Raw genomic sequence first — 25561 nt, forward strand, 5'->3', positions numbered from 1 at the left:
AGTGATTAACGTTATGTTCCAACAGACATGAAGTCTTAGCGTAGCTTTCCAGAACAGAGAAGAAATAATATAGAACGAAATTTCATTGAACCAGTGGGGCCAAAACACGTAAAAGTACTTTGAAATTCGTGACTCCACACTGACATTCACGTGCTGAAGTTTTGGTGAGAAATTCAAGCATATAAATTTGACCTTCATGCCCTCGTTTAATAATTAGCCTATGATGGTGAAATTAAGGACAACATAGTTCTGGAAGAATAATTTATCTGTCTGAACTCGTTTACTTGTTCACTTTGATCTCATCCAAAAGAATGTTACACTGTAGTGTCTCTTTAATGCATAAGCTTTTTCTGGCAGTAACTCAACATCACTTTATCGAATATGCTACGAATTCCAATGTTGTGGCTTATATCGGAAACCTAAAACTCTCAGCTTGACGTATCATTGTTGTCCACGGTGTTTGTCAACATCCACTTGCTAACAGTTTTCCTTGACCCAAAAGGATGCTAAAGAGAAAAATCGATTTTTCTCGTATAATGAATTACTCATTCCGAATTCCGAGCGGACGCTTTGTAAGCGTGGAAATGCTCAATAAGAAAATGCGGGTGGCAACGCTACCTTGAAATTCCCGCTCCGAACGACGTGACGTTATAGATTTTGACGGCGTCTACTAGGTCCTGCATAGTTCCTAATCAGTAAATGTGAACTATTTTCTCCTCTGAGGGGGCCATAGACTTAACATACTAAGTTTCAGGAAATTTCGTTGAGTCAATGTCGCGAAAATACGAAAAATGCAATTTGAAATGCGTGACGTCACACGTGAAGGTTTCGGCGCGAAATTTTAAAACGAAGCGAAACTTTGACCTTGATTTTCTCCTCTAATAATAAACTTATAATGGGGAAATTAACGACGTTAGAGTTCTCAAAGTACAGCTTATCAATCTAAACCGATTCATTGTTTGTATTTGGCCTCGCTGGAGACAGTCCAGTGCGCTTTGCACGTGTTCGCTCTTTCGAGGCACGCGTTCAGTGAACGATAACCGGTGCAACGGCCGGCATATCTCAGCAACAATGCAGCTACTATGCGCGAGACGAAGTGACGTGGGTGCACGGCTTGCAGTGATCTGGGTGTGGTTCATTTCGTACGTATATGTCGCAATGTGTGCAGATTCGCCCTGTCTGCACGCGACTGCCATCTGCTTGACCTTGGCTTGTAACGAGAGAAACTAAAAGTACACGATATATATAAAAACGCGAAGCGCCGCGGGAAGATATATGTGCGTTGCGGTTGCGTAAGTATTCACCCCCAAGGAAGTTGTATTTTTTTGGAGCGTCAAATCCTTGTTGCCACGGCGGGGTGTAGGGCGGAATGGAATGACTGTTAGAGCGTGCGTGATTAGAAACACTGAACCGACCGTTGGCGCGGACGCCCTTTTGCTCTTATTGATCATTTTTCTCATCTGCTTTTCCCAGCAGAGCGCTCTTGCGCAACCCGTGTTTCTCTCTCTCTCTGCGCGCGCGCTCAGCCTTCTTTTTACTTTGTTTCTTTCGTAGACGCAGCCTTGAAGTGCCACACCTTTCCCGCTCGATGGCAAGCCCACTCTTTCCCTTTCTTCTTAGCGCGCCCGCTACGCAATCTCTCAGGAGCATTTCCCCCTCCCCCGCACGCCGTTCCTTGGACGTCATGCAAACGGCGATGACATCATGCACCGGCAGACGGCGTGACTGCATTACCCGGCGCGTTCTTCGATTTTTCTTTTTCTTTAGCTGCTCCAGCTAAAGTTTGTTAGGACGACCCGATGCTCGGCTACTGGCGCATGGAGAGATACCGGTTTCGCGCGAGTGATGACGGCGTGTAAGGTCAAGTGGCAATTTATTCCGCGCATGGCACCTGGCTGCAGCCTGGGTCAGTGGGTCACGTGTGTCGGTTCATTGCTATCGATGTTGTGCCTGTTTACCTATAGTTGAGATAGCTGCAGTTATTACATAAAGTACGTTGTTCTGCCTTGATTGAGAATCCGCATAACATATATTCTCAGTTGCGAAACAAACATTCTACGCATGGTGTACGTGTGTGGCTGTGCACCCCAAAGGTACCGAGAAACTTATAATAATAATAATTCTTACTTGCACAACAATGTGAACCCTTGGGTGACGTGCAGAGCTAGACAGAAAGGAAATTCCCTTACACGCGTCTGCTAGCCCGTCACAGGAAGCATATGGGAGCATCTGGGCAGAAAACTACATTTCCCGGAAGGGTTTGGTAATATATCCTCCCGGAGGAAACAGCGCATGATGAAAACAGATCCCCAACTATTATAACAGGCCATAATGGAACCACGTGACGCTCCCCGCTACGAGCGGTGACACACCCACCCTTTTACGTCATTTTCATTTCACCGCATTTCAGCGCCGATGTTCTCGCAGATTCTAGAGGGTGCATTAGCAGAACCGTACAGACCACCGCGAACGATACGGTGGAACGCATACGGGTAAAAGAGTAGAAGCTTGGGCGAGTTGGTTCGTGAAAGCGCATAGCACAGCAAGCGAACGTAGGAAATCAGGACAATGTAGAAAAAAATATGGCTGTCCTTTTTTTCCCTACGTATTGCGCCGCTTGCCTTAATTGTTCGTAAAAGGCCACAGGGTCAATGGCGTGGCCAGGAATATTTTTCCGGAGGTGTTATGGACCAGGAAAAAAGGCCGAAAGCAAGGGGAGAGGGTATGCAGTGCTCAGAGGATTTCGGGGGTGATCTTGAAGTGACCCTTTGGTCACGTTAATTAATGAATATTTAATCTCCCCCTCCCTTTCCTTACTTCCTTCATGGGCATATCAGGAGTAGAAAATCTAAAAAATATTTTTTCTTTTAAAACCGCTAGTAAATATCACTCTGCTCACATTTTGTTCTAGCCTGTAGATTTCTTTTCCTGCTCAGACTGTTATATTCAGTAATAACATTTAATATTACTGCTAGAAGAGCCAGGGTATGGGGCCAGTTGGTTGTACATGGTGTAAACTTTGCGCACTACAAGGATAAGAGTGGACGAGGAAAGAATGATACGGGACATTACTGCGCTGGATAAAAGAGAAGGGCATATGAGAAAAGAGGGTGGTAAGAATGATAGGCGGAATCACATATCGCAATACTTCCATATACGAACACCCACGGAAACCATTTTCTTCGCTGTCTTCTTGCTCGACCAGATGAGCCTGTTATTAAGGCAACAACTATAAGAACCGGCATAGATCAGAATCTCGGCGTAACAATATGTGGTCAGAATCACATCCGTGTAGTAAGTACAGCCAATAAACCAAATTTCGCGGGCAAAATGACATCATCAAGGACGTCACCGACGTCACGTCGAAAGGAGAGAGAGCGCAGAGAGGGTGTGCCTACGTCTCGTACTCCTATGCGGCCGCGTGAAATCTACCAAGCCGTTTCTGTGGCGGCAGTTCGCCATCTTGTATTTGGCGGTGCCGGTATTCGGGCGAGGCAGTGGTAGTACGCCGTCGACGTTTTGGGAACGTGAACAGCGAGGCATTTGAAGCCGTGACACGGGCTAGCGAAGATGGCGACGAGGAGCGTCCGCAAGACCGTTGTCACCACCACGACGTCGTCTCACAGCGCATCGACGTCCCAGGACCGCGGCGACAACGAGGAGAACCCGGCGGCCGGGTTTCAGACTCCGCAGGACGGTGGGCGCGGGCGGCACGACCGGCGTTCGCGCTCGCCGTTGAGTCAGTCTCGTTTCACCCGGATCCAGGAGAAGAATGAGCTGGCAAACCTCAACGACCGGCTCGCTGCGTACATCGACAGAGTGCGCGAGTTGGAAACCGAGAATAGCAGACTCACGAAGCAGATCGAGACGAGCCAGGAGACGCGCACTCGCGAAGTGACCAGCGTCAAGAATCTGTACGAAAGAGAACTGGCCGAGGCCCGGAGGGCTGTCGACGATACAGCCAACGAAAGAGCCAAGCTTCAGCTGGAAGCGAAGAAATGGCAGGCCGACGCCGAAGCTTTGCAGGCCAAGTGAGTATGCCACCGTTTTTGTCGACCATGTGTGGTCGGCTCTTTATTGTATTTTTGCTTCGCCGTTATTTTGGGATCCGTCCAAGTAGGTCGGTTCCTGCGCCATCTTTAACGATTTCGGTTGTTTGAACAGTCGGGCCTGGCCTGTTGGTCTAGTTGGAAATAGATACGCTTGCGTGGGCGTCAGGCATCTTGTCCTTACGGGGCTGATCGTCAGGCATCTTGTCCTTACGAGTACCGCTGATCGAGCGTCCCGGCAGGAGCCGGACAAGTCGTCCCGGAAATAAAACGACGTCGCTTCCGGAGCGGTGCGCGTAGCGGGAAGCTGCAGATTCAAACTTGATCCACATGAGACAGGGGCGTAGCCAGAAATTGTTTTCTGGAGGGGTCCAACCATCCTTTATGCATGCTCATGTGTGCGTTTGTATGTATACGTACACATGCAGTATTAAAACTTTCGGGTGGTTGGGGGAAGGAAGGGGGGTTTGAACCCCCCCCCCCTCGGCTGCTCCAGTAACGTGAGATTATAGGAGTTACTGCGATATGTTGCGCAATATGTTCACGGCGAGCTTTAATTTCACAAATGCATCACCCACCGAGCTGTTTAATTACTGTTTCAAAGATCACGAGAAAGTACATGTTAAGGAATATAAGTTTCTGCAATTTGTTGATCATGTGTTTGTGAAAAACAGTAACTCATTGCTGTGCATTGAACCCTGTTTGCCAAAACAAGGCTGACACACTCGTTTGCTGTGAAGGCCTGCCTGCATGACGGTTTCGCCCCTTGAGCGAAACATGGCAGGCGAATGAAGTGGTACAAAAACCCACGTGTCCCTACGTCACTAATAACATCTTCATGACGTGTGGTGACATGACATTATGACTCGATCAGTTGACATGGTCATTTGGTCAAAGGTGGGCTGATCCCGGTGGTAGTGAGCTACAGAATGGTGGGTAGGGTAATGCAATCTACTGAGAATGTCAAGGTAATTTAATGCATGTCTTTTTAATTTCGTCGCTCCATCAATCTCTCTACTGACCTCGACTGCATTTTCCATTCCTTGGTAACAATTCCATTGCTCTAACTTACCATCAGTTGTTTGTCTCATTTATTACATGGCAGGGCCAGGTCTACTCCTTGCAAGCATTTGTGATGTTTTTTTTTATATACAGCCTTGTGTTGTTTCCGACACGATGAATAGTTCTGCATTACTCTAATACAAAATTTCTTATGTGTTCAGGCTGAACAAGAGGGAGCGTGAGTGGTCCACAGCAGAGCGGCGTGCGACAACATTGGAGTCTCAGGTTGTCGACCTGCAAGGACGCCTGAACCAGGCTTTGACGCAGCTTAAGGTGAGGAGCTGAAAAATACTTATGCTTAGAATAACAGAGAGCTGAGCTAGTTGGTAAGTATTCATTCTAAAAAGACAGGGCGTGCAAACAAGGACACAAGAAAGAAGTCCGGACACCACTTCTTTCTTGTGTCTGCGTTTGCACGTCCTGTCTTTTTAGAATGAATACTTATGCTTGTCTCGCCAAAATAGTAACTTCATAATGGTTTCTTGTATACTGTAGAAGAGGGGGGGGGCTTCTGACAGAATGTACAAACATAAATTAGAATGTTGCTGAAGGCTTGTAAGAGTCGTGTTATTGCTTGTAAAAGTTCGCTGAAAAAGGAATATTCATCCTAAGTTAGCTTTTGATGTAGCCAGTCTGAGTAAGAGGCACAGCCACAGTACCATGAAGGAACTAAGCTGCTTGTCAAAATGCTTTAGCTCATAAAATTTGTCTTTCTTTTTTTGACCAAGTGAAACGGATTACTTGAGGGGTTTAAATAATGTTGAGAGGCATATTTGTGGGAAAGTAATTTGTCATGCACATATCTATCATTCCTCGTTTATTAGCCATAGAAAGTTGGGCTCTGCAATGTTTCACATTTCGCTGGTGAAGGATTGTGAAAATTCTTGTGTGCCTTGGCCTCTGTGGTTTTTAAAATGTCCTGATAGCGAAACAATTCGTCTCAAGCTGTTTTCCATGGTGCCTCTTCCAGCCCTGGTATTGTATTTGTTTGCAAAGCTCCTTGAATGATTCAGGGGCGGAATTCCTGCACTCAACTGTGCCATGCAGGAAATTTTGCTACAAAGGCACTTAGGCTCATTTCGGTTTCAGTTAGTGGGCAAGCTTGTCTCCTGACCATTCTCCAAGTATTTTGTGTAACCGCAACAAAGTGTGTGACGATATTTGGTAGAAGCAGGCAGTAGACGTTCTCCACAGTTGCATATTTTCCTGACTTGCCTTTGTCACGATCACAAAGTACCGTCGTGAATAGCACGATTGTAGGTCAGCCTGGCTTTATGAAAATCCGTAATTGGGGGTAAGCTTGCATAGAAATGAAAACATGCACCACTGGTATTGGCAAGACAAGTGTGAAATCGGGGATGCTCCGACGGTGTTACAACGTAACATTTGTGTTCCCACTATGCCCATAGCATATCATTGTACCACACGCACGTCCATAAACTTTTTTTTTTCTACTATTACTACATGCACGGCTTTTGTGTGAGTGTCAATGGTTAGAGAGCTACTGTTCGAATAAGCAGTGGCAGTGTTAAAGCCAACAGCGGCAATTTGTTCAAGGGGTGCTGGTAGTGGATGGAAGATGTTATCCTGTTGTCTAGCCAGCACTTTTTTTTCGACAGCCACCTGCTAATGTACTTGGTCGTGATGCTTTAATGTCACGCGTGCTCCAGGCCCAGAAAACTTTCCACGCTTGTTCACTGTAGCATTGAAAAGGGCTGCTATTTTACATTCTGAAAAACTAAGAATTGCGCATTGGGACGCTCACTGATCGTTCACTATTGCCTCGTACTGAAAAGAAGAGATAAAGTATGTCTCAGTGCTAGTCTTTCTTGTTTTGCTAACCCAGGTAGGTTATGATTGGGGATTGATTGTGTGAAAGACAGAGCTTTTCTTTTCGGAGGCATTTGTCTTGCCTTGCCGTTCTGAAAGGGCGAGTGTGCTTATATTTGCAGGATGCTGAGAATGAGCGGGATGCCCTGGCAAAAGAACTCGAGCGCGTGAAGAAGGAGCTGCAAGATCAGATCCTGCGTAGCACAGACCTCAGCAACCGAGCCAAGACACTGAATGAGCAGCTGGACTTCCAGAAGTCCCTTTATGAGAAGGTGTGTTTCTTTTCACTGGTTGAACAATGTGTGTGCCATATGCAAAGTATATATAGCATGTATGCATGCATGCTATATATAGTTTAGCTTGCATGCACTGAAGTAATAGAGATGCTAAAGAAAGCACTGGTATGTGAAAAGTAACAGCCGCATCTCACAACAATGTGACCATTGTTCCTAGCACTTAGGCAGTGCTAAGAACAAAATGCACTACGCAGGTAACAGCTACATACAAACAGCTTCATGCTATAACCTTCTTTTATCCTGTGTGAAAAGCCTTACCCTGAAAATCTTGGTAATACAATACTTTTTCAAGCTGTAAAAAGCCATGAAAAAGACAACACAGAATAAAAATCAACAAGACGACGCGTCGAGTTGATTTCTACTGTCGTCTTTTTCGTGTATTTTTACGCTATAATCAAAACCAACTCGCTGAATTTTTCATTGTACAATATATTTTAGGGAATATCGAGGTGCCTTAGCATTATCAAGCTGCCTTTTATATTTTGTACGAAACCTTTTATTATGAGTTATGTCTGCAAAATTGTGTGGTTGAATAGTTATCTTGGTGACTGGGGAAAAAAATTTAATAAGCTTATATAGTGATGACAATACAAACTATGTTTGCATTGTGACTGCAGTGATTAGTATAAGTCGCCAGTCTTATGGGAGATGTAGTATAATATTAAAATATGAATCTAGTAGATCAACAAACATCAGGGCGATCACGCGCTGCCCCAATGACGTACACGTGTTACAAGGACTGGCAAGTGTGCTCCACACATGACACTATACAGATGCACATTGTACGTTCTCAATGGGGGTCATAGTGGCCGTACTGCTTGCTGTTGCCTCCTGTGTTGACCTCTAGCTAACAGGCAACTTCTTTCATGTATACAGCACGGTATCCTAGCTGGCCACATTTTATGGTGTGAAATTTGAGAATAAAATACCTTGTGATATTAAAACCATGGTTCCAAATGTGCAACCCATGATTCCACTACACGATCATGAGTTCATACACACACAAAGTAAGCATTGTGGAGCGCTCACAAAAAAAATCTTTAACAATGTTATCTTTTCGAGCTGCACACAGTTTGCACATTTGATGTCTCAGTGTGACTACTAATCTGCAATTACAAAATGCTGCGAGCAGCCAGAACTACATGTACTTTTAGTGGCAAATGATCGTGTAGAACATGCTCTAAAACATGTTTTCTAAGCTCAGATTATAAGAATTAGCTTTTCACAAATATGTTAGCTGGCCTGTGGCGTTCTGTTTTTAGAGATTGTCTAGTCACATGCTCCTTGCTGTAAAGATTGTGTTTGAGTCACAGTCATGCTCTAATGTGAAGAGTACCGGTAATGTTCAAATACATCCTGTACAGAAAGCTTGTACATACTTTGACTGGAATGCGGAACACTGTCTTAACCTTATCTCATTCGTCCTGCTCTCTCACTTTATTCATCCAGGAACTGGAAGAAGTGCGTGTTGTGAAGCAGACCGAGATCACAGAAATCGATGGACGGCTGAAGGAGAACTATGAGCGCAAACTGGCCGACACACTGCAGGAGCTTCGTGAGCAGTATGAATCGCAGATGCAGCTGAACCGGGAAGAAATGCAGAGCATCTATGAGACCAAGATGCGTGACCTGCAGGAACTGCTGGACCGACGCTCTTCAGACTCTTCCGTGACACGTGATGAGTTGCACACCTACAAGACTCGCCTGGACGGTGTCAACTCTCGCATTGCTGAGCTCGAATCTCTGGTAAGTCACTGAGCCATGATTCCAATATGGCAGCCTTTTTGTGACAGGAACCGCATTCCAAGCTTGTGTTGCATTTTGCTGTTGGTTTTGCATGCTTGTGGCTGTAGGAGTTGTGCAGTTTATGTAACACAGAAGCACTGCTGCTGGTATTGTTACAGGTTTAAAACGGTATTGAGGATTAGCACGCTTAATTTGTCAGGTAGAGTTACCACCCTAGAAAAGCATTGGTCCAGAATTCGATTGCTGTGCCAGAACAATTTTGTAGCGTTAGCTACACTGGCCTAGCCGAGCCAGTTTCGCGCGCCTCCTCAAGAGCTGTGCTGCGCATGCGCGAGGATCAGTGATGTCACACAGCTGGCGCACCGGAGTTGGCACCTCCCGCGCACTCCACCGCCGTTGCCGGTCTGCGCATTCGAGAGGAGTGACGTCATAGCCGTGGCAGACGTACTGGCGCCGGCACGCGCGCAGCTATTCGCCTTCACTCTGCAGTCGCCGTCTGACACTGCGCTGGAGCTGCTTGATAGCGCCTCTGACTGGCGTTTGCCAGTGTGGTATAGCCATGGAGAAGGAGAGCGCAAATGCTGCTCAACGGCGCAGAAGAGCGAAGAAGCTTAACTCATCGGATCCTGAAGTAGTTGCCTGGCAAAATAAATATACATGTGCCACATAATACGTATACAGTGTGTGTGTCGTTGGAGCAGCAGTAAGCATGATAATCAAGCTAATCCTAGGCAATCAGGAAAGCTAAGAATAATCAGCTGAACCTTTGCTGACACTACGTATATCCTGGCGTAGCCGAGCTAAGCCACTGCAACATTTTTTCATCAACTAAGAAGCTTTCTCTCGGAGAAATCATGTAGCTTTTTGCTACAAATGGGTGGCTGTCAATTTTTACCTTTCGTAATGTTGATGTAGTAGCATAAATGTTTAGGGTAATATGCAGAGGCGTGCAGTGGTGTCAGAGGTGATATCCTGGGATCATCCATAGCATGCATAAACTTTTCTTGCAATTTTTTTAATTTCCAAGTGCCCTCTGCTTATCTGGTGGTTTAAGTGCAGGTGCCACAAATGCAGATGTTTAGCATCTTTTTCTTTTCTTCCCAGAGCGCAGTTTCGGAAAATGTTAGCACTAGTGCACTTTGGTGAAGTTCTTTCTTCCCCACATGACACATGCAGAACCAGTCTCTGTCATCCCGTGTGCGGGACTTGGAGCGACTGTTGGAGCAAGAGCGTGACTGGAACACCCGAGCACTGTCGGCAAAGGATGAAGAGATCCACCGGCTGCGTGCGGAGATGGAGCAGCAACTGAGAGAGTACCAGGACCTGCTGGACATTAAGGTGGCACTCGACCTCGAGATTGCCGCCTACCGCAAGCTGCTTGAGGGAGAGGAGACGCGCCTCAACATCACTCCATGTACGTGTTTCAATTCCCCAACAAATCTCCTGTCTCCTCCCTCTTCTGTTGCTTGAATCGTCTACTCCTTTGCCACTGGCACCGACCTGTGCTCCCTTAAAGGCTGCTGAAAGTAGCACCACTTTTCTTGTCACTCATAATCCCCCCCCCCCCCTCTTCTTACACAAGTACACACACTTTTGAAAAAAGTATATACCGTATTTACCCGCATAATTTGCGCCCTCGCATAATTTGCGCACCCCTAATATTTAGCCAGCTTTGCTAAAAAAAAATATTTACTCGCATATTTTGCGCTCCCCGCCCCGCTCGAGCCAGCTCGCCGGCCCGCGCGCACGGGGAAACTTTGAACGGCCGCGCCCCCGCGGCCCTCACCGAGCAGGCGAGCGCAGTCATGCACAAGACAGGCCGCGAGTGCGAAGTCCCTTCTTCTGATTACTTCGTTCTATTCTCCGGAAACCACCGAGACCCTACCAACCGTACCCGAACACCCCAACCTGTTCACGGGTTGTCGGAACTGTTCGAGCGTTCTCCCGCCGTGAGAATGCATGCACGCGACACGGCACGGACTACTTTCTGCATCGGAGGCGTACGAGGGCCAGTCGCGCCAACATTTCCCCTCGCTGACCCTCCTCCTCTGCGTCCGCGCTGCGACGCAGCCTTCGGTGATTTCGGAAGTTTAGGTTTCGCGATCAGCCAGTTGCGTTTTCACTGTTCTCTTGCGCTGGGCTACAATAACTATTCGGCAAAATTCAAGCTCATTGTTATAGAATTTGCCTAAGGAAACGGGAACCGTGCCGCAGAAGAGTTCGCTTTTTAATACAAGACCGGGAAGGAGACCGTTCCGAGAATCGACCGAAGCATGGAAAGTTTCCTGCCATTGAAGAATACCTTTTCAAATATGTGCGAGAGCTTAGGCCCACCGGTATCGCCGTGCCGTGGCACCTCGTTACCAGCATTGTCGCCAAGAGCTTCAAGAAGACGCCTCAACGCACTCGACGGAACCAAGGACGACGCACTTTGGGAGGGCGGTGACAACGGCCGCGGCGATGATTCTCAGTCGGACTTGTGTATCAGTGATTCTGACTAGACCGTGCATGACCGAATCTGGCTGGTTAAAGTACGTGCTAATTCTGTTAAAAACCCTTCGTTTGCGCTATAATTTATTTTCTTCTTTAATGTATTATATCGCGCGTGTTAGGACTATATATTGCGCGTTATTTCAGATTTGCTCGTGAAATCTCCGCGTAATTTGCGCACCCCCTTTTTGGAGCTCCAAATTCGCGAAAAAAAGTGCGCAAATTATGCGAGTAAATACGGTATGTATACATGTATATGTATAGCTTATGTCCTTACACTTTTCTTTTGGTAGTTTTTATTATTTATTCCCCTAGCAACATAGTGCACTACATGAAAATGACACATCTGGTTAACCGTGCATGAAAACAACGAAATAAATGTGTGGTACTAAGCTGAGGATAAAATTATATTGGAGCACTATAATAAAGTGACCTATGGTCGCCGTGATTAACGTGGTGTAACCAGAATACACTACAAGAGACGTGTGGGCTGCCACTAATGTTCATGTAGTACTTAGATTAAGTGCACATTAAAGAAACGCCTTCATTGGAATTTATCCTGAATCTCCTCCATTATGGTGTGCCTCGCAAACCGATTGTAATTCTGGTACCTAAAGCCCCAGAGTCTACCGTAAAAACCCGCATATAGCTCGGATCCGCATATAGTCCGGGGTGTAATTCGGGGATAGCAAACGTGAGAAAAAAAGTTTTCACCCGAATATAGTCCGAGCAAAATGGAAAAAATGCATTTATTGACATTTCATTAATCGTCGTCGTCGGACGCACTCTCTTCCGAAGCTCCCTTGTCGGAAATGTTCTCCCACAGCACATCATCCTCAGTGCCATCAAGCGCGTTCGAGATGGAGCACTTTTTGAAGGCGCGGCAAACGAGCGCCTCTGGAATGCAGGCCCAAGCCTCGACTATCCACGAGCAGAGCATCGCTGGCGAGGCCCGTTTCAGCCGTCCGGCAGGGGTCACTTCAGGTTCTCCGGACCTCATCCACTCCACGTACAGGCGCTTGACATGGTCCTTAAATGGCTTATTAAGGCACACATCAAGCGGCTGCAGCTGTGATGTCATCCCTCCCGGGATGACGACGAGCTCGGTGCGGGAGTCGCGCAGCAGTCGCTTTACGGAGTCGGCCAGGTGACACCGAAACGCGTCGAGCACAAGCATCGAAGGCAGCCCCAGCAGTGCTCCGGGCCGTCGACACCACACGGACTTTATCCAGTCAAGGACTAACGATTCGTCCATCCACCCCTTGTCCTGGCAGCGGACGACGACATTTTTCGGGAACTTCTCCCCCTTCGGCAGCGTCTTTCGTTTGAACACCACGTAGGGTGGCAGCTTGCGACCGTCAGCCGTGCAGGATAACATTACAGTCACCCGCGTCTTTTCGTTTCCAGTCGACCGCACGATAACTTGCCTGGAGCCTTTTTGATGCGCCGTCAGCGCCGAGGGCATATCCAGGTAGACCGGCGTCTGATCCGCGTTGCCGATCTGGCCCAGCTGAAAGGGGACTGCCTTTCGCAACGCAATTATGTACCTTTGAAAAGCCACGAGGTGCTCTTCGTAGCTCTCTGGTAGCTTCTGGGAGATCGACGTACGCCGACGTAGGGAGAACCCAGCGCGGCGCATGAAGCGAGACACCCAATGCTTGCTCGCTTTGCAATCCTCCGGCTGAATGCCTTTGTCTCGAGCGATCTCCCTTGCCTTCGCTTGTAGCAGCTCGATGTTGACAGCGAGATGTGCAGCTCGCTGCTCCCGCACAAAGTCTGTGAGTTCTCGTTCCACGTCAGGAAATGCTCCATTTTTTGGTCCGCGGAAACTTTTTCGCTGGCCGCTGCATGCAAAGAGGGCTTCCTTCTGCTTCCGCCAACCACGAATACTCCGCTCGTTGACTCCGAACTGCCGCTCCGCGGCACAGTTGCCGATGGTTTCGGCAGCAGCGATAACTTTTCTTTTAAAAGCAGCAGAGTACTGCCTGCGCGGTCCTGACATGGTGTAAAATCACAGGAGCAAAATCGAGGCCGTCGTTTTCGGCACCAAGTTGAAGCAAAGGCCACTGTCCGACTGACCAACCACTGTTGCACGCGGGGGTCCGTAAGACTGACGCCGCTAACACTACGTAGCGCAGAAGCGCGCAGACACCTGATGATGATGATAGCACCGCGCTATGCCGAAACCGAAACTGAATTTGGGCCGAAAATTCTTGGGACCCGCATATAGTACGGGGCCGAAATTTCGCACCCTAAAATCTAGAAAAAAACCCCGGGCTATACGCGGGTTTTTACGGTAATTAAACGAGTTGTTGCATGTGTACATCCATAATGATGATTTATTTTGCATAAGTTTCTGTTCGGAGTTTGTCCATAACGAATGAAATTTTTGAACTGAGTGTATTCAGCAAACCTTGAGCATTTCAATGAGCTTCTGTGTGCTTCTCTCATCAGCATCCAGCCCTACCAGCTCGGAAATGTTTGTGACGCCTCACCGTGGCACCAAACGGAAGCGCACTTTCATGTCCCACCGTGAGGAACAGAGCAACTCCGATGCTCAGGTGACTGCATCCGCAAAGGGAGACCTTGAAATTTCTGATCACTGCATTGATGGAAGATACGTCACCATCCACAACAAAGGAACGAAGGTCAGTGGCTCTTTGTATACCATGGTTAGCATTTTCTGCAAGCACCAGTGTTAAACGTTTGCTGGCTATGTTATTTATCTTGCATATGTTGAACGTGCTGGAAATCAAGTTATGGTAATGCATCGTTTGTATTCTGGTTTGTATTGTGATTGTGGGAGTATATGTGCTGTCTCTTTCTTGAGGACAATTTTAGACTGCTGTTTTTGTTTGTTTAAAAGTGCAACTGCTAATTCTTTCATTGAAACTTCAGTGCAATTAAAAGCAAAGCAGAGAAAATTGGCAATAATGCAGCAAGAATGACCAAGCTTACTAGTGTAAATGAATGATAAAAAATATATTTTGCAGTATTCATATTCAAAGCACAAAAAAATATGTTAAAGTGCAAATTACAGAATAATGTGGATTGAGCTCTTGCAAAAGGTCTGGTGTTAATGATGTAATAGCTTCATGAAAAGCTTCAAGCTGGAGCGCTGTATTTGTCAGCTTAAGACAAGTGATACAGCTCGGAGAATAGTGATGTGTGTCCGTTTTTTGTGATAAAGTATTAAAAAAATTCATACCCAACATAAGAAAAAAAAATCCTTGAACTAGGAACGTTGCTGGAGCCAATGTTTTGACAAGTGGACTTGTCTTCGTCAATGTAGCAACTGGCTTCCATAGCAGCGTGTTTATGTATGCGTTGCTCACTCTCCCCCCAACTTCATATGTGGAGAAGGAGAAGAGAAAGCAAGTGCGAAAAGGAGGGGTAATAATAATAATTGTTGGGGTTTTATGTCCCAAAACCACAACATGAGGGCTCCGGAAATTTCGGCCACCTGGGGTTCTTTAACGCTCAGCTAAATCTAAGGGGCCTCCAGCATTTCGCCTCCATTGAAATGCAGCCGCGGTGGCCGGGATTCAATTCCACAAGCTGCGGGTCAGAAGTCAAGCACCATAACCACTAGACCATGACGACGGGTCGAAGGTGGGGGTGGGGGGGGGGGGGGGAGAAGAAGAAGAAAGGGCATGAGGGGGCTATTGAGATATACAGGCTGGCATACCAAATGGGAGACCTGTGTCGTCTACATTCTTCTAGTCCTGTGTTCTAGTCCTGCGCTAGCCATCATGAGTGTATAAGTGTTTTGTTCATGTCGACAGGGTAGGAACGATGGAAAAGGCGGCGCCCTTATTAGCGATCAAGATTGCGTGCAAGATAGCCCTATCAGTGACGTCTGCCAGATCGCTTGCATGATAAGCGACAGAACATTTATTACTATCACCTTTGGAGCTACTCATGCTTATCACTTCGATATGGCAAATACAAGGTTTGACAAAGAAAAATTGTTTTTGAAGATAAGTCCTAAATAATACCTAGTATATTTAAAGGGGTGGTGCCACCAAATTTGTGGCTTGCGCGTTCTTTGCTGTAAGCATTTCCTATAGCATCCAGGAAGCATGATGCACGCACCAAAATTCATGTATTCTCGCTAAATAATTTAATATCGCCTTTTTATTTGGACAACTTTCGGTTTCGTTTTCTGGGCGCCGAGGTTGGGCAGTGACGTAGAAGTGTAGGAGGCGTGGTCACGTGACCACACAAGGCTGTGACGCACATGACCAGGAAGCGATCGAAACTCTGCGAGTGATGTAGCAACCGATGCTTTGCCGGTACTATAGTGAACTAGAATGTATTCTAGTTCACTACAGCCGGTACGTACGTTGCGGAAGTAGCGGAGGTCCGGAGGTCACTCACGTTACTACAGCAGACTTGGTGTGACGTCACTACAACTTTCGTTGCCCATCCTACAGATCTACGTCAGTGTTGGCGCGCTAGCGATGGGTTTCGATCGGGAGAATGAGCATTTAGGTACACTTTGGAAGTGAATTAAAATATATTCTAAACGTTTGCTGTGTCCGACCCTTCGTGTGGAATGTCCTTGCATACAAAGGAAACCCACAACAGGCTTGTTATAGCCTTGAAATTTGATGGCACCACCCCTTTAAACACTCATGTTATAGCAGTGTCATTTGAAAAATAAAAGAAAAGAATCGAGTTGTTTGTAAATGGTATTACTTCCATTTGTTAGAGATCCAGCAGCCTGCCTTTATGTACAGGTGCACACAAAATAATTTGGAGTGCCGGACCGGTTGCCGATCGTCGGCGGAGCACACCTGCAACAAAATAAAACCATCGTCTGCACGTGCGCGGCATCGCTAGCAAGCGAGCCTGGCTCCCTAGCGTGTCTAGATAGGCATTGCCTACCGTTCAGAATCGTGCGGTTTGTCCCTCTAAGCGGATCGGGGCCTTTTGGCTACAGCGTGCTCACGCACTATGTAACATAATCACTAAATGCTGTGTAATCTTTGTGGTGTGACCTTAATTTATTTTTAATTATGAGTTCTTATTAATTATTGAACTTAGGCAAACTCTTAGTCTGAATTTGGCATGACCAGTCTAATCCCGAAGTCAGACTGATGTTAGGTAGTATCTATTACTGTTTGCAACCCTTTCTTACTTTTAATTATTGGTAGTAACATTTATTTACATAGTAATCAACTTAAATGAAGGTGTTGCATGATAAAGGTGCCATGTAATAAAAGTGTGGTTTGACTTAGCATGCTTTATTAAAGGTATATATGTGTGTGTTTTGATCTTGTTAATTACCCTAGTTACGTTTTGCGACACATGGATCACTCTTAGATGCATGGTGCTCAATTCACTTTTATGTGCTTCATTGAACGCTAGAGCTGTAGTATGCCGCTTTCTGATTTTTGCCACTGCAAGTATTGTCGACGACGGGCGGCCAAACGGTGCCATTGCGCAACCAGTTAATCCTTTCACTTTAAAAGACTCCAATGCCCATTAACGCGCATGCACGCACGCATATGCTCCACCGCGTGCACAGAGCACTTTAGTCCCCCTGTGATACACTAGAAAGCATCCAATTATATTCTTTTGGAGCAAGGCGAGCTTGCTAGGGATACCGCACATGCGCAGACCTAGGCACTACTTTTCGCCGGCGTGCTTCGCCAGCCAGCGGCCACGGGTTAGGTGCTCCGTATTATTTTTTGGGCACCTGTACAATTACTGCAATTTATATTAATTTGACATGGTTTAAACCACATGCAAAAGGACTCAATGGGCTGAACAAGATGATAATGGCCATCAACAGACAATAATGATTTCGTACAGATTGCCACAAAGCCACAATTTAAATAAGGCATTACAAGGCATACGAGGTCTGTAAGAAAAGTATCCAACCTTATTTTTTTTGCGAGCACCTGATGGATTTGAAACAAGCGCGCTTGCATCGGCCGACCTTGAACCTTCGTGCGCATGCATGAATTTTTTCCCGCCTGCCAATAGCGTCAGTCGCTGGGACGCAGCACTTGAGTGAGGTCATGCGCAGTGCTCTCGTCGGTTTTTCATTGCAAGGAAAATGACAGAGCAACTGGAGCAGCGCTACTGCATCAAATTTTGCCAGAAACTGGGCGACAGCCAAGTGGAAACCATTGGGAAGATCAAGATGGCTTTCGGTGACGACACTATGAGGCGCACACAGTTTAAGGAGTGGTACAACCGGTTTAAAGACGGCCGCACATCGTTGGAGAGCGAGCCATGCTCCGGTCGGCCATCAACATGCCGAAATGACCAGGTCATTGCCGAAGTGAACGCTGTAGTGATGCGGGACCGTCGTGTGACTATCCGGGAAATTGCGGAAGAGGTGGGCATCAGCACTTTCTTTGCACATTCCATTATGACCGAAGATTTGGCCATGAAGAGAGTTGCGGCGAAATTCGTGCCGAAACTGCTCACGGTGGAGCAAAAGCAACTTCATGTTGAAGTCTCACAGGACATGCTCGATTTCACAAGCAATGACCCTAACACCATTATCACTGGTGACGGGTCTTGGGTGTACTGGTACGACCCGGAAACCAAACCCCAGTCGTCACAGTGGAAGCATTCCACGTCACCAAGACCAAAGAAGGCCCACCAAGTGCGCAGCAACGTCAAAGTGATGCTGAGTGCTTTCTTTGACTCCCGCGGTGTGGTACACCACGAGTACGCACCACAGGGTCAAACAATCGCCAAAGAGTACTACAGGGATGTCCTCCGTCGCCTACGTGATGCTGTGCGGCGCAAGAGACCCGAGTTGTGGTCAACAGGAAACTGGCGCATCCATCACGACAATGCTCCTGCACATTCCTCACACTTGGTTCAGACATTTTTGGCGAAAAGTCAGACTCCTGTAGTTCAACAGGCTCCTTACTCTCCTGATATGGCCCCCTGCGACTTCTGGCTGTTTCCCAAACTCAAGAGGACATTGAAAGGAGAGCGATTTCAGACAAGGGAGGACATTATGGCTGCAACGACAGCTGAGCTAAACTCCATTCCGAAAGAGGCCTTCTCAGAATGCTTCCAACAATGGCAGCACCACTGGGAGAAGTGTGTGGAGTCCCAAGGGGACTACTTTGAGGGGGATTAGGTTTCCAACGCTCGAATTATGCCAGTTTTTTTTTTCTTCCACCAAAGGTCGGATACTTTTCTAACAGACCTTGTATATGACACAAAATAGAAGTAAAGGCCATAATGGGGTCACCTATGGAATGCTTGATGTAATGGCAATATGAATCGATTTGCAAGCAACAAAGGATAAAACTGGTGATTCAAGAAACGAGTTATTTATATTTAGCATGGTGTTCAACTTCACAAGTACCATTGAATGAAGCATGGAATCAGATCCTTTAGAAAAATCGATGAAGACTTATTGCATAAATCCAGATCAGAAGAAACGAACTGAAGAGGGGTTACAATGGAATTATCCCAATGCCCTTTCTTGCAGGGCATTGCAGTAGCACTGCTTTACAAACATGCTAAGTGCTTTCCTAGTTGAATTTCTCATCCACCACCACCCCCACCTCTCATCTTTGTCTGTTTTAGGAGGTGCCCTTGGCCGGTTGGCAGGTTCACAGCAAAGCGGGCAATGACGAGTTCACATTCAAATTCCACCGCACCCACGCGATCAAGCCAGGAGCCTCAATCACCGTAAGTGCCACAAAACTTCGCTTCTCTGTGACTTATTTTTATCATTGATAATTAGCCACGATGGCGTACTCAATTATGAAAAAGTGTTTACGCGAGTGCTCGCACATATTGCTGTGCATGTATCTATCGTCCTTGTACCGTGAGTTTGTATGGTCTGCTAAGTTTTCAATTCTGCTGTGGGAACTTTGTAGGCTCATTCGCACCTGTGACTAGCACCGGTTGCGTGACCATTTGTGACTAGAGACTCAAGGCGATCGCTGTTCACACCTGCGTGCGACCTATACCCGTCGCTGCACAGAATTCACATCTGCCCACATTGCCAGTGCCCCGTAAACTAGGCTAACGTCCTGTTCCTGTGCATCTTCTTGGTTCAGAGGTTTGCAACTGCAGTCGCGCGACTGAAAAATTTAGCAGCGAGCGACGGAGCCAAAGCAGTCGCTTCGCGACTAAAACGACCGTTTGCGACTAACTTTGTCACGCGACCGGTGCTAGTCACAGGTGTGAACGAGCCTTATCAGCCTAAATTGCTTAGACTTTTGCTTCGTAAGCTTGTACCTTGTTTGTTTCTTTAGTATATGCAGCCAAGTGCAGAGCATCCTTTCATTGTGCGTGAAAGAGCATTAAAAATGTCCCACGTGCTGCTTTTTATGCTTTTCCAGATTTGGAGTCCTGAATGTGGAGTCACACACAACCCTCCCAGTGACTTGGTCATGCGCACCACCAAGTGGCCCAAGGGTGAGCAGAAGCGCACAGCACTCCTCAGTTCGGAAGGCCAGGAAGTTGCAACGAGGGAGAGTCGTCGCCGTCAGTTCAGCCGGCTGTCTGAACGCAGCTCGGGCATTGGCGGTGCCTCTGGTTTCCGCACCGAGCACATCTTCCATGACAATGTGAGGCTCGCTTTGCAGTTTATACTATGGATGTGTTATAGCTACACTTGAATTTGCATTCCTAGTGTTTAGAACATGCTCACACTAAATAAATGAAAACAGTGTATTTGTATAACAAGCACCAATGTTGTGCTTGTTATGCAAATATTGTTTTTGTTTGTATTGTCAATGTAACTGATACATTTACCGATGATCTTGTACCAAATAGCAAGAAATTAATCTAAGCTGTCTGATCTCCTAGGTTATTCCTTTGGATGTCTTTATTCATTCAGCAGTGAGGGATAACTTCGATAACTTCAGCAGAATGGGGAGGAGAAAGAAAACAAAAGTGGCACAATTTTCTCTACTCAAATTGCAGTTCGAGCAATGCCAATTTGTAAATTAAGCAAGTTGAATACTCTCAGATACTTTTAACGCGATAGCGTTAGAGCTCGTGTCGCAGAAATTCCGCCGCCGGTGTCGGGACCGTTGGTTGTGAGCGAAAAATCATCCGTGAACGAAAAATCGAGAAAGGAAATGGACAACTATGTCCATCTAGCGGAAAACATATCAAGCCAATGCCGCCTTTCCAGAGAAGGCGTTGATCAAGCAAACAGCAAACGCTAGATAATGTGCTGCCATCTGTGAGGCATTGTGAGACTCTTCATCGCCTCCGAGATGGCAAGCGCGCGGCGTGTATCTTGGAGGCCATGCGACTCTTGCTTTAGATCAAAAACCTGTATGTACCATTCTCGCGCGCACACGTGTGTCTGTGTGCGTGTGTGTGTAACAATACACATTAATAAGTATGCACTTAGTGGTTGAAGTGCACACCGGGGGCCGGATTTCGCTATTGCGTTCAACTCTTAAAGGCGAAGCTTAAGGGTCCCCCAATTTTGGACGGTGTTTCAAGTTTGCGTTTTTTTTTTTTTTCTGCATCTCATCACATCATGATTTGTTGTAAAGCATCACAGATTTTGTGGCATTTTGACATTCCTTGGTTTTCATGTGCTGGATAAGTCTGTAGTCTGATGCAGTTGCAAGCTTTTGCAATAATTTTGATGCTGGACTGCACCCCCCCCCCCTTTTTTTTTCTTTCTGTTTCTTTAACCAAATCTCTAAAGCATTGTGGATTTGGTTTAACAACTGCTATGATCACATTTTAATTAATGCAGTAGCCAAACCCACTGGGTATCCAAAATTAATCTGGATATTGTTTTTACTTGGCACAAAACTAGCCTAGGCTGCTTAGCTTGTCTGAAATTTGTGTCACAAAGCATTGCTGTCATTCAAGAAGTTTTTAGATGTGAAACTTGTTGACTCTATCTTCACTACTACTTCATTTCACAGAAGGTGCACTAAGTACACATATACTGAACACAGACTTCGCATTCAGCATCTTTGTCTACCCTTGTGGGAGCAGGCATTTTAGAACGTGGTTGTGTCAAACTGTTTCATTTTCGGCAGCTTGCAGTTCGTAATGGTGAAAATAGGGCAAATATAATACCGATTAGACCATGGCCACGTGCTAACACTGTAATTATGGTTATTTTCTTTGTTACAGGTGGACCCAAATGATCCAAATCGGTGCAGCATTATGTGAGCTGAACTCTCAAGAGTACCGTCACCAACCACCGCACCAGACAACTGGACATGTGCCATCGATATTCATCACCGCTGTTGCTTTCTACTGCTCTACAGTCTTGCCCGTCTGTGTGCAATCACGGATGGCAAAAGTGTGTGCCCCATTTCATTTTCATGTTCGCCTTATTTCTTTCAACATATGTCTTTTATTAAATTTAAACCTGTTTTAATGGTATCGATTCAATTTGGTTAGAATAAACACACGGCAAAAACTTGAGATGCTTATACTCCATCTGCATACGAATATTTGTTCTACGCTCCTATTTGGAAATTTATCTGATAATGTAAGCCTGGACAATCTTTTTTTTTTTTCCTCACCACATATCCTTCAGATTCCCTCTTTCTATTGTCGTATACACATCATGCAATTAGGCCACTTATTAAGAACCTTTCTTTTCTTTGCTACGCACTTGCATTATCCTTCGTCACCAATATTTTTGTGCTACCAATCACCAATTTTTTTGTGCTACCAAAAAAAAAAGATACATATAAAATATAATTTTCCTTTTTTACATTTTGCATATTCAGTGATTATTGTATTCGTAGAACAAAGTAGAACCTATATTAGAGCATTATTGAAGCATGTTTTTTTTGTGTGTGTGTTTATTAACTCTGGCATTCAAGTGCTACAGTTAATGTTGTGTCGTTCTTGCTCTGTGAACGTCTTACGCTGTTTAAAAGTTTGTTGCACTAGCTTTTCCTTGTCCTGTTGACACTGTCCAGTTTCATTTTAATTGTCTTTGTTTATGCGAACTTCAGGGTGACCACTTATGACAAGATTTTGACCTGTTGCTGTCTTAGAGTTGCCTGCAAAAGTTCTGTTATTGGAGTTGCAAATAAATTGAGGCATCTTCCGGAAGTCCTAATTGCTGTTAGTAGAAAGCAATCACTGCGCTTTTTTTGGTGCAAGGTAGCCTAAATTCAGGCGAGAATTTTGGGGCGATCTTCCTTAGTCATTATAAGTCTCTCAAACGTGAAAATGTATTACAAATGTCACGCATATTCACCCGAGCCCGATGAAAATGATTGGTTTGCTTTACAAGTTTTTGACATCCCACACTCCAAATTTGGCCTTGTTTTCAGGGACCTATTCACCTTTTAACTCAAAGTTGCCTCGGCATTCTAGTGAACTTGCCTCTATTGGTGCTTGTTTTTCCTCTCCAAAGATCCTCTCAACATGGTACATTCACTTTGTGCTAATGTTTCTAATATACAGTTTGTGTTTCCATGTTACACCATGCATAAGAGTTCGTGGTAAGATTTGATGCCATTGAATGATATGCTGGTTCATTGCATGGAGTAAACTGGCAACTCTAGTTGTCAATGTACCTTACCTTAATAGGTTCGGTTGCTGTTCAGTGGAGCATGTTTACCTGGAATGCCGGTGGAAAGTAGAAGAGTGAGAATAAATGTACACTTCTGTCGTGTCGTTTGGTTTAAGGGGGTATGGTAGGGGAGGGTAAATGGGTCGCCTTCACTTAGTGAAATTTTTACCTTGTTTAAAAGGTTTAGGTTCAGACTATTTGCATGGTATAATCTGAGAAAATTTCAGCGTTATCAGTCTGATACAACAAATCTTGGAAAATTTTCAGAGAACTGATCATGAGAAGAACGCACTTGTATGTTTAAAACCACGCGCTGAAAATGCTCACAACAGAAACAAATGACTACGCTACAAAAGCATTCCTGACGGGAAAATTGCAATAAAAAATTATGAAAATGGTAGGAAATGAATATATTTAATCAATCTAGCCATATTTATTATCTAAAATACATACGTGCAGAAACAATGCTGGGAAAAGTGAACAAACCATCACATTCGTCAGGAGGCGCAATTTCTGGAGGCATTTTTAAATGGCTTTGAGTGCTCCTGTGTGCTCGTAACTGCATGATTTTGCTCCTCGGAGTGCTTTTTAGTAATGAAATTTAAAAAAAAACAATTTTTTTTATCTATTTACCCTACCATACCTCCTTAACTAGAATTTCGTGTCATTTTGCACATACCAGGAAGAGCACTCACTGGCAACCCATAACCATGTCGCTGTTGGTCACAATTATATAGTGTTGAAAACTTGCACTTGGCTTCAACATAAACAATGCATAATCTTCATTATTTGAAATGCACACATAAAAAAAATTGTGTAATTTCATTGTTAATTGCACCACTTTAATTACCTGACAGAAGCGACCTCGTTGGACAACTGCATTCAGGTTGTGTGTAGCTCTACTGTGTGCAGCATAACAGTCTGCAGTGTCGCTTACATTTTCGTTTATGAATACATGAACTGCAGCGCAGTTCTTGCATTCACTTTGTCTCCACTTCCATTCGGTATGAGGTCACCTTGAACACTGCTTGATCTTCATTGTCACTTTATTCACGTCATATGGTTTGAATAAAGTCACTCAGTCATACAGGTTAGCACAGACATTGGCACCTTACGCTCTGATAATGGCAGCAGTACTTTTAATTTTTGCACGTGAACATGGCAGTGTTGTTGTCACCTTCTTCTGGTGCACCATAGTTTGTCTTTATGCTTTCATACTTGTAACTACATAAAAGTTCCAAGGCATTTATGTGTTGTGCTTATGATGTAGCAGGGTGCTTTACATTCACGTGGGTGTGATCTGAACACCACTGCTCTGCAATTGTTTAAAAATATACTAAGATATAACAAGAAATGGCATCCTGTTGAATTACTGTTGGGTATTGCATAGAAAGAATTCATATTTGCCAGATGCTAACGGACTTTGTGCACTTGCATATACTTCGACTTGATGGTAGGTCGTTAGAGGTTTCTCTTGCTGCTACTGAAGTTACTGGGCAGAGCTTATAAATTGTTGCTTCGTGGCTTTGCCTTTCTTCCAGTTGGTATAGCTGAGAACTCGTCCATGGAAAGTGCATGCTGAATGCCTGTAGGTGCCGAGTTTGCTGTTACCAAAAGGGCCGATTTGTTGTGCGCTGACAAGTCTACTGTTTGTAATTGCTGCAGCATCCCCATTCTGTGCATGTCACTTGAGGCTGGTTGTTTAAACAAGCCAATTAAACTTTGAGCTTATAGATTGTGTCTGCGTTAAGCTGTTTTGATAGAAATGAAAGAAGTTTGTGCTTCGAACTTTGCCGGAAGAGCTGACAAATGGAAACTATGCTTTTTGAAAGGCTGCATAGATGCCTGCTACGTATGTTGCATCGCAGCAAATCACGTGCAACTTCTTTAAATCAAACGCTGTTTTATGTTAACTAGTTGTCGGGACGTCTTTTTCAGATGTATGTTGTAGGTGCTTGTGACGATATTTGTGTTATCTGTTGTTTGTTTATGTTGGGTAGCATTTCTTTGAAGAAAGCTAAACCTACAGTGCCAGTGACCACTGCCATGCTTCACACCAGAGTGCACTCTGTTAGCAAGCTGCATACCACCCATTAGATCTATAACTTTGCACACATCACCGCTATTGGTCATCTTCAGCAGATGCCCGTGCAGTGTTGAGTGCTTTCACACTGCTTACAAGAAAAGTGCCTAGCTGTATATCCGTCGAGTAGATAGTTAAGAGATTGGTGCAACTGTTTTTCTCTTCTTTTTTCCCCCCCTCTTTGTTGGGAAGAATAAGTGATTTAAGCTTTGCATGACTTACTGCTTTGCTCTCCCCACTGCTTTTTGATTTAGCATTTCCCACTGCCACATTTGTGTTCTTTGTACAATGGTGCAAGATCACTTTATTGTGTTTTATCTCAGTGGTGTCATACACGCACATAAAAAGTGAGCAGTGATTTAGATATATACCTTGTTTGGCTTTGGCTTCTGAAATATATATTGCATGTCCATTCATTTTTGAAGATTTCTTGTGTGGCTGTGGCTCTGCATTCTTGTGGTGTACAAACAAATGATTAAAGTTGAATCTATTTGTA

The 25561-nt window shown here is 45.3% G+C and overlaps 1 protein-coding gene across 1 annotated transcript; it reads left to right on the top strand.

The window, feature by feature from the left end:
- Positions 1-3444: 3444 nt before the first annotated feature.
- Positions 3445-25561, top strand: LOC119388008 (lamin Dm0). The gene is made up of 9 exons (XM_037655613.2): positions 3445-4031; positions 5273-5384; positions 7064-7213; positions 8687-8983; positions 10160-10397; positions 13928-14121; positions 19043-19147; positions 19807-20034; positions 21578-25561. Exons 1-9 carry the CDS (start codon positions 3571-3573, stop codon positions 21614-21616), a joined length of 1824 nt encoding a protein of 607 aa, XP_037511541.1. The 5' UTR covers positions 3445-3570; the 3' UTR covers positions 21617-25561.

Source organism: Rhipicephalus sanguineus, chromosome 3 (genome assembly GCF_013339695.2).
Source record: "Rhipicephalus sanguineus isolate Rsan-2018 chromosome 3, BIME_Rsan_1.4, whole genome shotgun sequence".
Lineage (NCBI taxonomy): Eukaryota > Metazoa > Arthropoda > Arachnida > Ixodida > Ixodidae > Rhipicephalus > Rhipicephalus sanguineus.

Bases quoted from the DNA above. Each gene is read 5' to 3' on its own strand.
- LOC119388008 (XM_037655613.2), top strand. From the start codon at position 3,571: ATGGCGACGAGGAGCGTCCGCAAGACCGTTGTCACCACCACGACGTCG. The intron at 10,398-13,927 runs GTACGTGTTTCA...TTCTCTCATCAG, and splicing joins GCGCCTCAACATCACTCCAT to CATCCAGCCCTACCAGCTCG. The intron at 19,148-19,806 runs GTAAGTGCCACA...ATGCTTTTCCAG, and splicing joins AGCCAGGAGCCTCAATCACC to ATTTGGAGTCCTGAATGTGG.